Consider the following 13,074-nt stretch of genomic DNA (forward strand, 5'->3'; position numbering starts at 1 on the left):
AATAGTATTATACAACTGTTAAATGTCTTGATCTTGATAAATATATTATGATTATCTGTGAGAATGATTTTTAATATGATCCTTGACATACACTAAGTCGTGTGTGTGTGTGTGTGCGTGTGTGTGTGTGTGTGTGCGCGCGCGCGCTACTGGGGATAGAACCCAGGGGCCTTCTACCTCCGTGCTACACCCCCAACTCCATTTTTTATTCTTTATATGGAAACAGGGTCTCACCATGTTGTGGAAGGCCTCACTAAGTAGCTGAGGCTGGTCATGAACCTGCGATCCTCCTGTCTCAGCCTCCCAAGTGCTGGGATTACAAGCGTGCACCACCACCGCCGGCTCCTATCTGTATGTATGTATGTATGTATGTATTTATACTTTGCGGTACTGGGTTAGGGAGTGGTTCCTGGATAGTGTGTAGTGGAGAGGATTTCTCAGACAAGAATATTCCCGTCAACTGCAAATGTGCTAGAGTAGACAGAAACAGATTCACTTCGCACCCCTGAAGCCAAAGCGGTATCATCGATCACAAAATGTGAACGAGGGGAAGTGGGAGGAGTGATGTGCTTCATTCCCAATGGTTTACACATGGCCCTGGACAATACTTAATTTTTACTGAGGGGGCCTAATACTACGTCCACAGGCGAACTTCCCATGAGATGTTATTTCAATATATGTATGTACACTTAAGGTTTTTGCTGATGCTTATTTGTTCCCCTTTCAAAAAAGTTTCCAAAATCTCGGAAGTAATGGGGATACCAGAGGAACTTTAGATAATAAAGGAGAAACCCCAGAGGAGCCAGGGCGGTGGTCCAGGGGAAGGGAGAGGGGGAATGAAGGAAGGAAGCACTTGCGTTGACACTGTGAGCCTCTGTGAGGACACCAGTGCCAATCTCCATACTCTGCATGGGGCAGGGGGCATGGTGGGGGAGCCAGGGGAAAGGCCACCGAACTCTCACTGTGAATGGCATTAGGATACGAGACTATAATCCACCAATAAAAGTTTTAAAATATAAAGTCTGCCGGGCGTGGTGGCGCACGCTTGTAATCCCTGCGCTTGGGAAGCGGAGACAGGAGGATCGCGCAAGTTCGAAGCCAGCCGCACTGGCTTAGGAGACCCTGTTTCCAAATAAAAAAGTATAAAAATAGGTCTGGGAGTGTAGCCCAGAGGTAGAAGGGCTTCCAGGAACCCCAGTACTACCAATAAACAAACAAACAAACAAACAAATAAATAAAATAAAAGATAAAAGTCTTTGGCCATAAAGAAATTAAGAAGTTGCCGGGAGTGGTGGCGCACACTGTTAATACCAGCATTGGGAGGCTGAGACGAGAGGATCGTGGTTCTTGGGCAGCTTCGGCTACTTACTGAGGCCCTTGGCAACTCAGTGAGACCCTGTTTCAAAGTAAAGAATAAAAATTAGGGCTGGAGGTGTCGCTTGGAGATAGAATACCCCTGGGTTCCATCCCCAGTACTACAAAAATAAATAAGTAAATAAATAAATGTCGGGTGTGGTGGAGCATGCTTTAATCCCAGCATTTGGGAGGCTGAGACAAGAGGATCACAGTTTGTGGACAGCCTCAGCTAACCCTAACCACCACCCTACCATATGTGGGCATTCACACCTGCAGCTTTCTTTATAAATATATTTGTTACATTTATCTATACTTTATAAATATATTTTATGTTCTTTTAAATATGAGTATATTATTAGTTATCCCAAATCCCATGTAAAAAACATATCAAGTAAGCCAGGCATGGTGGCACATGCTTGTAATCCCAGAATTTGGGGAGCTGAGCAGGAGCATTGCAGGTTCACAGCCAGCCTCAGCTACTTAGTGAGGCCCTCTACAACTCGGTGAGACCCTGCTTCAAAATTTAGAATAAAACATGGGGCTGGGGGTATAGCTCAGAGGTAGAATGCCCCTGGGTTCCATCCCCAGTACCGTAAAATAAATAAATAAAATTAAATTTAAAAATTAGCAAAATGACAGAGTAAAGAACAGTTACAGCTTGTTCCTCAAAGGATTCTGTACTAGACAATGAAGATTCATATAAACACAACACAAGGATGACCTAAGTGGAATGAGGACTGAAATGTATCTCAGGGGCAGAGCTCTTGCCTAGCACGTGTGAGGCCTTAGGTTTGATTCCCCAGCAGCACAAAAACAAAAGAAAACAACAACAACAAAAAAGTGGAATGAAACACAGAGCAAAACAGACATTTAAAACGGAGTATTGAAGCTGGGCGTGGTGGCGCACGCTTGTAATCCCCCGTGCTTGCGAGGCGGAGACAGGAGGATCGCAGAGGTTCGAAGCCAGCCTCAGCTACTTAGTGAGGCTCTCAGCAACTTAGTGAGACCCTGTTTCCAAATAAAGTATAAAATAGGTCTGGGAGGATAGCCCGGAGGTAGAAAGCCCCTGGGTTCCACCCCTAGTACCACCACCAAAAAAAAAAAAAAAAATCAAAAATCAAAACAGTGTTGCCTTGGGCCCTGGGTTACTGGGTAGGATGGATGCTGGGATTTGAGGTTTGAACATCATACATGGAAGTGCGGACTTAGCAGCGGGCTCAATAGTTGATGGTTTATAGTCACATCTGCCTAGCTGCTGAAAGTACCTGAAGGAATCACTAAGGATGTCTCGTACCTTATCTCCACTTAGGCGGCTGCAAGTATCATTGGCCCAGTGCCACAAATTAGCTAGAAAAACAAAGCAGGGATGAATATCAGGTTCATATTGGAATTTCATATTTTTTAAACAAATTTTATTTTTTATACTTAAGTTATACAACATGACTGCATAGGCATAGGATAAACATAAGTAGCAAAATGTTTACAGGAGTGAAGCAGATGAACTTGTGATGTCACACAGTTACCCATTTTGACTTAATATTGTTACGTAGTTACCCATTTCTTGTGTGTGTGTGTGTGTGTGTGTGTGTGTGTGTGTGTGTGATAAGTTAATAGAGTTTTCACTAGCATCCTGATACAATGCTATTCTCTAGACTTGTTTATCCTATGCATTGGTTACTTTGTATACTTTGACCTGTATACATCTCCCCATTTCCTAACCCGCTGTGTCTACTAGCCCCTCTTTTATTCTATACCTCTGTATATTTGATTTTCCCCCTTTTTTATAAGCCTACATGTAAGTGAGATCAAGTAATACTTTTCAGTTTGTGCAGGATCGATATGATTGGCCACCATGTCAGGGCAACATCATCTTTAAACATAATTCACTGCAAGTGTCTGAGTGAGCGGAGTCAGTTAAAAAGAGTCCACTGAGGCTGGGGTGAAGTTCAATGGTAGCGCACCTTTCTGGAATGCACAAGGCCTGGGTTCCATCGTCAGCACTACACACACGAGAGAATAAATAAATACATCTTATTTATTTTATTTTATTCTGCAGTACTGGGGACGGAACCCAGGGGCATTCTACCTCCTTCTGAACTATAGCTCTGGCTCACTTTTTATTTTTTTATTTTGATACAGGGTCTCACTAGGTTGCAGAGAGCCTCACTAAGTAGCTGAGGCTGTCCTCGAACCTGCAGTTCTACTGTCTCAGCCTCCTAAATACCGGGGTTACAAGTATGATCCACCATGCCTGGCATGAATCTGATTTAAAGAATATGAAGGTATCTTGCTCCCATCAAAAACAGAACTTCTTGTCCTATGTAAAACAAAACAAAATGGCCCAGTAATACCCCATAGAATACCCAGGGACATACCTAGAGCTCCCAGAGCTGCCATTATGGCTACAGACATCCTTATTCCTTGAACAATTGTCCTTGACTATGAGGGACCGTAATAGGTAGGGTAGCGGGGAGAAGAAGACAGGTCTAGATAGGTCTGATTTTTTTTCAACAAACCAGTTCAAATATATGTGTAATAAGAGCAAGGTGCATGCTCCAGAGCTAAGTGAGGTCAGACCCACTGAGTTCTGGACCTGCAGGCTTTTTCCACAATACTTTCTTGCTTCTCAGAAGAATATGTTCTGTGGCAAATACAAAGGGCACCTCTATTAACTTTTGTAAAACAGAAGTGATAAGAGCTGAGATGTCATAGCTACACATTTTTAAAATTATGAATTTATATTATGCAAAGATAAAACTTTATCTCACTGCTAATGAATATTCAATGTTGTATTAACTACTAAGACTAAAGGGTCATCAGTTTGCTGGCAGACAATTGCTTTTTATAATGATAGCTAATCACCTCTTATCTACTGAGCCCTCCCTAATCATGCCAGGCATGGTGCTCAGGAGTGTATACACATGATCTCACTTATTTTATAAACTATTTGTGACTCAGTTTAACCTCTCTGCGACTCAGTTTCCTCATCAGAGAATGAGATAAAGAATACTGCCTACCTCAAAGTGATGCTGTGAAGATGTACTTAGTACGTGCAAAATGCACAGAGCCACACTGGCACACAGTAAATATCCAATATTATTGCTATTGCTATTATTACTATCAATGATACCATCATCAATATTATTGCTATCAATAGCATCATTATCATGATTCTTTTTGCTCTTTTCTACAATTTTGAAATTTTAGCAACCTAGCAAGACTCTGCTTAAAAACAAACAAAAATAAATAAAAAAGAAGAGGGTGGAGCTTGGATGTAGAAGACCCCCGGTTTCGATCCCAGTACTACAAAATCAAAAGCAAAACAAAGACCAGGCATGGTGATGCACACTTGTAATCCCAGTACCAGGAAGATCGCAGGTTTGTGGCCCACCTCAGTTGCCTAGTGAGGCCCTCAGCAACTTAGTAAGACAACTGTTTCAAAATAAAGAATAAAAAATCAGGCTGGGGGTATAATGATCACCTGAGATAGGAGGATTACAGTTTTGAAGCCAGCCCCAGCTACTTAGCAAAGTTTAGCAGTGTAGTGGTGAGACCCTGTTTCCAAATAAAAAATAAAAAGCAGGCAAGGGGTGTAGCTCAGAGGTAGAATGCTTCTGGGTTTAATCTCTAGCACAACAACAAAAACAAAAGAAAAAAGGAAAAAGGAGGAAAAAAAGAAAAAATGACCTTCAACTCTCTTAGTAATAAATGAACTCGTTTTTAAAAAGTGGTCCCTAGCAAGTATGGCGGCTAACGCTTGTAATACCAACATTTGGGAGGCTGGGACAGGAGGATTATGACGTATGGACAGCCTCAGTTACTTAGTGAGGCCCTTTGCAACTCAGTGAGACCCGGTTTCAAAATAAAGAATATAAAATAGGGTTGGAGGTGTCAGCTTGGAGGTAGAATCCCCCTGGGTTCCATCTCCAGTACCAAAAAATACAGTAATAATAATAATAATCATCATCATCATCATCATCATCATCATCATCCCTGAGCACACACTGTTCTTTGCTTAACAATGACATCTTCAATTATCACCCCACTTTAATTCATCTTTTGATGGTCCAGTATTATATTAGGCAACGTAAATGTTGATAACAATAGCAAGACCTTACAAGGAAGGCATCGCAAAGTTGGATGTGATGCGGGCCAGCTGGCCAAATTGCGGCAGAGCCTGGCAGTATTTCCATTTCGCCTACGAGGCAACGTGGGCCATTTCCTCATCCCTCCTCCATCACTTCAGTGCTAAAGCCTTGATACCAAGAGCCCTTGGTTTCCTTGACTCACATCTTTCCTCTCTAGCTCTCCTTTTACAAATAACCTTTAAGTCGGGTGTAGCGGTGTAGTGGTGTACATCTATAACCCCAATACTTGTGAGGCTGAGACAGGAGGATCACAGGTTCAAGGTCAGTCTCAGCAACTGAGTGAGACCCTGTTTCAAGATTTAAAAAATAAAATACTGTTGGGGGTGTAGCTCAGAGGTAGAAATCCCCCAGGTTCTAGATACCAACGAGTCAGACTCAAAGGATTGTCACCTCGAGGTGTGGCCACCTCGAGTTACTTTGTGAGCGGATCCCACAGACAGCTTCCATGAGGGTTTACCCAGCCTCCAGAGTGTTTACTAGACATGTATCTATGCTAAGGTCAATTCCCACCAGGCAGGGTGATACATGCCTGGAATCCCAGTACTGGGGATGCTGAGACAGGAGGATCGCAGGTTCAAGGCCAGCCTTAGTTACTTAGTGAGGTCCTTTGCAACTCAGCGAGATCCTGTTTCAAAATAAAGAACAAAAAATAGGGCTGAGGGTATAACTCAGAGGTAGAATGCCCCTGGGTTCCATCCCCAGTACCAGAAAAAAAAAAGGAAGAAAGAAAGAAAGAAAGATTGGTTGATTCCAAACACCACCACAGACATAAGTACCTGTCAGCATCTTCCCTTTCTTCCTGTAGTAAACACCGAAGATAACAGCAGCCACTAGCACCACAGATACAAAGAGAAGCAGAATAATGAAACTGGGCAAGTAAATCTGGGCTTCTTCTGTAGTGGGAGAAAGTGAGAAAGGTGGCATTCAAGATTAGTCAATTTTGCTATTTTAATAACAAAACCCTGCCAACCCCATACCAGAATCAATGGTGCGGGTCTGGGATCAGCGAATCAGAGCGGCTCACAGTCTGAAAGACGGGCCCCATCTAGCCCACTCTGCTCGGTCTGGCTTCCCTGCATGCGAGGCCAGCCCGGGATGTCATTACATCTCTCTGGTAGAACGACTCTAATCACGTTCATCATGGCCCCTACGTCATTCTCCACTTGCATCCAGAACCCTTCACTCTGTCCAGTCAGGCGCCTCTGTGGCAAAAGAAACCCTTCATCACACCTCTGTCCAAATACCGCCATGGCACCTGGGTTCTGCTGGCTCTACAAGCAGAACCACGGCTGCCCTGGCAGTATTTCCATTTCACCTACGAGGCAACGTGGACCATTTCCTCATCTTCCCTCCATCGCTTCATTGCTAGAGCCTTTATACCAAGAGCTCTTGGTTTCCTTGGCTCACATCTTTCCTTTCTAGATTTCCTTTTAGAAATAACCTTTAAGTCAGGCGTAGTGGTACACATCTATAACCCCAGGACTTGGGAGGCTGAGACAGGAGGATCATAGGTTCAAGGCCAGCCTCGGCAACTGAGTTTCAAGATTAAAAAAATAAAATAGGGCTGGGGGGTGTAGCTCAGAGGTAGAAATCCCCTGGTTTCAATCCTGTGTACCAAGAAGAAGAAAAAAAAAAAAAAACAGCAATCTTTAATTCCCTCAGTTATTTTTTCAGGCTATTTTCAAAATGGTGGTGGTGGTGGTGGTGCTGGTGGTGGTGGTGGTGCTGTGTGTGTGTGTGTGTGTGTGTGTGTGTGTGTGTGTGTGTGTGTTTTACTGGGAATTGAACCGAGGCATTCTACTTCTGAACTGCAGCCCAAGTCCTTATTTATTTACTTATTTAGGCATTAGGGATAGAATCCAGGGGTGTTCTTCCAGGATACAATCCTAGCCCTAGTTTACTTTTTATTTGAAAGAGAGTCTCACTAAATTGTTGAGAGCTTCACAAAGTTGCTGAGGCTGGCTTTGAACCTGTGATCCTCCTGTCTCCACCGCTCAAGTACTGGGATTACAGATGCGCACCACCACATCTGGCTCCTTTTTATTTGTTTATTTTTATTTTTATTTTTATTTATTTGTTTTTAATTTTTAATGGTGCATTGTAGTCATACACCTTAATGGAGTACAAGATGGTGGTGTTATTTTTATTTTGAAACGGGGTTTCACTAGGTTACTCTGAGTCTCGCTAAGTTGCTGAGGCTGTCCCCAAACCTGAGAGCCTCCTACCTCAGTCTTCTAAGTATTGGGTTTACAGGTGTGCATCACCATGCCTGGCTTTCAAAATGGTTTTAAAAACTTTTGTGCTGAGCCAGATGTGCTGGTGCCTGCCTGTAATCCCAGTGTTTGGGCGGCTGAGACAGGATGATCACGGGTTCAAGGCCAGCAACATGAGATAAATTAGTGAGTCCTCGTTTTAAAATAAAAAAATAAAATAGGGCTGGGGTTATGACTCGGCTGTAGAATGTCTAAGGGTTCAATATCCAGTACCACAAACAAACAAACAAACAAGCAAGGAAACTGCTCTAATTGTGTAACTCCACGTCTAGAGGCCTCAATGCCCTCCTATTTCTCCAAATGCCAAGTCTAAATCTCTGATTTTCTGGGTCACAGCCTGTTCACCGTGGGCTGACCCACATTTTCTTGTCTTTTCTGACATCCAGACCCACCTGCACACTGACTCACGCTCCTGGAGTGACCAGCCACTCCATTAGCCAGCAACTTTCTGTCAGACTTTGAAACCATACTTAAGATTAACTGGATCCATGAAATGTCCCGTAAATAACGAGAGCTAGATTCTAACAAGGCGTTTCCTCTGGTTGAAAACCACGGTCTCCCCATAGACACCCTCTCTGTGACCACCACCACTCTACCATATGTGGGCATTTACATCTGCAGCTTTCTTTATAAATTTGTTCTTTACATTTATCTATTCTTTACAAATATATTTTTAACTATGAATATATTATTAGTTATCCCAAATCCCATGTTAAAAAAAATATCAAGTAAGCCAGGCATGGTGGCACACGCTTGTAATCCCAGCACTTGGGAGGTCTCAGGTTTGTGGCCAGCCTCAGCTACTTAGGGAGGCCCTCTACAACTTAGTGAGACCCTGTTTCAAAATTCAGAATAAAAAATAGGGCTGGAGGTATAGATTGGAGGTAGAATGCCTCTGGGTTCCATCCGCAGTACCACACACACAAAAAAATATCAAGTAATCTAGCATGCATGAAGCCCTGGGTTAAATCCCCAGCACTGCAAAACAAACAAACAAAGAAACAAATAAAAAACCCAGACAAACAAAAACACAACAAGAACCAAATAAAAACAAACAAAACACCAAAACAGATCTGGGATTAAAGTACTGATAATCAATACTGAGCTGACCATGGGTAGGATGAGATTAAAAGGGGACAGATGAGGCCCTGCAGGTGCAGCGTGCCCTTCCCGAGACGGGGAGACAGCTGCCCACTCTGGACTCCTCTCCCCACAACGTGACTCTGGGGAGCATACCCTTCGGTAGACTGCTGGGTGCCAGAGAAGAACTGCAGACCACGTCTGATTTCTCTGTTCCACGATGTTTTTCTGTCTTTCCGAGGGAGGTACAGCTGTGGAGGGAAAAGTAGTGAAGTGTTTGGGTTTATTATTCTTGCTTAAGACACACACACACACACACACACACACACACACACACACACATGAAACAAAGGTTCTATTGCTCTGGATAGCCAACTCCCTTGGAAGGGAAATGCATGCTTTCCTGGACAGTTGAATCTCCCGACCCTTCCAGGGGAGTGGAACATAAAGGAGATGGACCATGTTCTTAGAAAACATTAAGAATGCCAGGCGTGGTGGCGCACGCTTGTAATCCCCGCGCTTGGGAGGCAGAGACAGGAGGATCGCGCAGGTTCGAACCAGCCGCGTGCGCTGGCTTAGGAGACCCTGTTTCCAAATAAAAATGTAAAAAAAAAAAAAAAATAGGTCTGGGAGTGTAGCTGGGAGGTAGAAGGGCTTCCAGGAACCCCAGTACCACCAAAAAAAAAAAAAATTAAGAACTACTGGGAATCTGCTCAGGAAAAGCACAGGTAAGGGTCTTCAAAAAAAAAAGATGAGTCCAAATGCTTCGGTTTCTATGGCTAAGGATAAACTTTCAACGAGTGTGCTTTTGCAGTTAAAAACAAACCTTTTCAACACAAAACTTGGATGGGTGGATCAGAATATCAACACTTAATAGGAATACAGTGAGAACTGAAAGGATCATTACATTGATTATTAGAGATAATTTCATTGCAGCTATAAGCACTGGAAAAGACCCAGGAATTCCAGTTCAAACAGATTCCAGTTAAGTGTGCCATAATATTTGGAGGCTGAGGATCCCTAATCTAAAATCTAATATCTGAGATACTTCAAAATCTGAAATTTTATTTTAGCTGGATGTGATGGTGCAATCTTGTAATCCCAGTAATTGGGAGGCTGACATAGGAGGATCGCAGGCTCACGGCCAGCCTCTGCAGCGACGGAGGCCCTCCACAACTCAGTGAGACCCAGTTTCAAAATAAAAAATAAAATAGGGCTGGAAGTATAGCTCAAAGGTAGAATGCCCTTGAGTTCCACTTCCAGTGCCACACACATACATACAAAAAAAAAAATCTGAAACTTTTTGATCACTGGCACAAAACCACAATTAGTAAATTCCACACCATGAAATTTTTTGCAGTCACTTAAAATATTGCATAAAATTACTTTAGGTTATGTGTATAAGCAGTGTGGGAGAAATGAATAAATTTTGTGTTTAGACTTGGGTCCCCTCCCCATATGTGAAATATCACACATGGAAAAATATTTCAAAATCCCCCAAATTCTGAAATCAAAAGCATTTCTGAGCCCAAACATTTCAGATCAGAGATACTCAACCTGGATATGAAGGCTACTCATTGCAAAACTGTTTATTACCGCAAGAGACCAGGAACAACCTAAATGATTATCAGTAGGGAACTTATTAAATAAATTACGGTACTCTCCTACCATGAAATTTTATGCAGCTATAAAGAGCCACAAAGAACCAGGTGAATGGATATAGGAAAAGCTTCAAGAAATATGTGGGAAAAATCACGGTATTTACAATGTGCAAACATTTATATGGATCTCAACACACACCCACAGATCTCCGGAGAAATAAAGCAACGGTTTTGGAAAGTTGGGAAAAGGAGGAGGGGAAAGTAGATGATAATAAATTATAAATTGGGCTGTAGGTCATTGGCAAAGTGCTTGCCTAGCATACTGGAGGCCTTGGGTTCACTCCCAAGCGCTTGCACGCACACACAGACACACACGTACACGCACACACACACACACACACACACATTCATACACATTCATAAATCATATTCAACCAAATAAGGTTAGAAAAAAGAAAAGAGAAGTTGCAGCTCTAAGTCACAGACTACTGAATCACGCAAGTGGCACAGAGCACCAGAGAAACCAGGTGACAAATTGGTTCGACTGGTTTCTTTTTCCCACGCTGCATTGACAAGTTGTTTCCAAGAGGAAGCCTTGGGTTGGACAGAATTAGCCTGTTCTCAAACCAGACGAGACAGCGGAGGTAGGATTATTTAACATTAAAATAAAACAAAACAACTGTCGTGGCTCCTTCACGGTTACTTACTTGGTCCAGGGCTTACACGTATCTGTGGAAGAAAAGGTATCAGAGAAGTAGCCTGCAAGACAGGGCTCGCACACAGTGTCCTTGTTGAGCTGTGCTGTAAAGGAAACCGACAGACAGAAAGAAGGAACAAAGAATACTTAGACATCAGCCAGGATTGTGCTCCCGAGGAGCTGGCCCTGCCTGCCCCAGGCCTGCCTCCCCGCCTCGCGGCCTCCAGCCAGCGCCTAGGAAGCAGTTCTGATGCCAGCGGGGAGCTACAGAATCACGTTCAGAAAGTCACCTGCTGCCAGGCGTGGTGGCACATGCTTGTAATCCCAGCATTTGGGAGGCTAAGACAGGAGGATCACAGTTCACAGCCAGCCTCAGCTACTTAGTGAGACCCTTTGCGACTCATTGAGACCCTGTTTCAAAATAAAGAATAAAAAATAGGGCTGGGGGTGTAGCTCAGAGGTAGAATGGCCCTGGGTTCCATCCCCAGTACAGAAAAAAAAAAAAAAAGCAACCTGCCCTCTACTGCCAGTATCTGACGCTCAGGTCCAGAAGAGCTTCAGTTCCGTCTGACTCTTGCCTGTTCACATCGACTGTCCTAGGTGCCAATACTCAATTTCTAGTCTGAGAGCCCATGTTGGCTATTCCTGCCTGACTCTTTTCTTTAGCCAGGCACCTCTGTCATCCGCTTTCTGCCTTTACGGCTACATCAGCCTTTGAATACAGGGAATGGAAAAAGCTTCATTATTGCCTTTCAAAGGCAACTCGTTGTACTGGCCCTTTTTGGTCAGTTTAGTCTCACCCATACAAATGTTGGAGTGCCAACAAAGTTTTCTTAATTAAAAGAAAAATAAGCTGGACAATGGTGGTGCACACCTGCAATCTCAGTACTTGGGAGGCCGAGACAGGAGGATCTCAGGTTCATGGCCAGCTTCAGCAACCTGGTGAGGCCCTTTGCAGCTTAGTGAGACCCTGATTGAAAATTTAAAAAACCTAAAAAAGTGCCAGGGATAGAGTTCAGAGGTAGAATGTCCCTGTTTTCAATCCCTGAGACCACATAAATAAAATAAAATAAAATAAAAAAATAAAATAAAATAGTGAATGCTATAGGTCTCTCTCTTATACCAAAGGCTGGCTTTATATTTTCTCCATAAGGGGCCATATAGTAAATATCTTGGGTTTTACAGGCCTGTGGTCCCTGCTGCAACTACTCTTAGCACAAAAGCAGTCATAGGCCATACGTAAAGTAAGTTGATGTTGCATGTTCCAATAAAACTTTACTTATAACCACATTTGGGGAAGGTTGGGAATCCTGCCTCCATCACAGCGCTCAAAACAGGATTTGATCCCAGTTAGTAAGCCAGACTCGACTCATTCTTATTCCTCATAAACTATATTTTTAACATAAAAATATACAGGGTTCCTACGTCCACAACCTTTACTGCATTTGGTACACGGCGACCCTTTGGTAGAGCCAATGCTATGAAACCACAATGGGGCCATTAGTGACGCCCAAACCACAAATTACTCTTGAAATTAGTGGTACTTCTGTGATTTCTTTTCATGAATATATGACTAAAAGAAGGAATTAACTTTTCTTTGCCCAAAGCCAGATCAGAAGTAACATCCTTAATTTCTTGCAATTTGGTTCCATAAGTAAATAAAGCCCGTTGATCTGGAAATGGGATTTGCCTTGAAATTATATTCACAAAGGCCAGCTAACATCTAACCACCTCGCATTAATTCAGACAGCTTGTGAGAAGATGAACATCACAATCTAGAAGACTCTGGGAAGCTCTCAAGAGCCAAGCGGCTTCCCTCAAAGCTTCCAGGCAGATAAAGGCTTATGAGCATTAATTTCCACCCACGTGACTCTTTGGTAACACTGACCGGACAGAAGCATCCTGTGAGCTTCTTTTCC

General features: G+C 43.1%; 1 protein-coding gene across 2 annotated transcripts in view; it reads right to left on the reverse strand.

Annotated features, from left to right (window-relative positions):
* TNFRSF11A (TNF receptor superfamily member 11a) overlaps positions 1-13,074 on the reverse strand; it is a gene marked incomplete at both ends in the record, with an annotated part of 67,980 nt that overhangs the window by 15,806 nt on the left and 39,100 nt on the right. Inside the window, 3 exons of one of the 2 annotated variants that reach the window (XM_080714442.1) lie at positions 6,281-6,397; positions 9,014-9,108; positions 11,166-11,259. In XM_080714442.1, coding sequence (XP_080570568.1) covers positions 6,281-6,397; positions 9,014-9,108; positions 11,166-11,259 — 306 coding nt within the window. The remainder of the gene's footprint in view (positions 1-6,280; positions 6,398-9,013; positions 9,109-11,165; positions 11,260-13,074) is intronic. The other variant, XM_080714443.1, reaches the window with a different exon arrangement.

Source organism: Muscardinus avellanarius (genome assembly GCF_963383645.1).
Source record: "Muscardinus avellanarius genome assembly, chromosome: 17".
In the NCBI taxonomy this organism is placed as follows: domain Eukaryota; kingdom Metazoa; phylum Chordata; class Mammalia; order Rodentia; family Gliridae; genus Muscardinus; species Muscardinus avellanarius.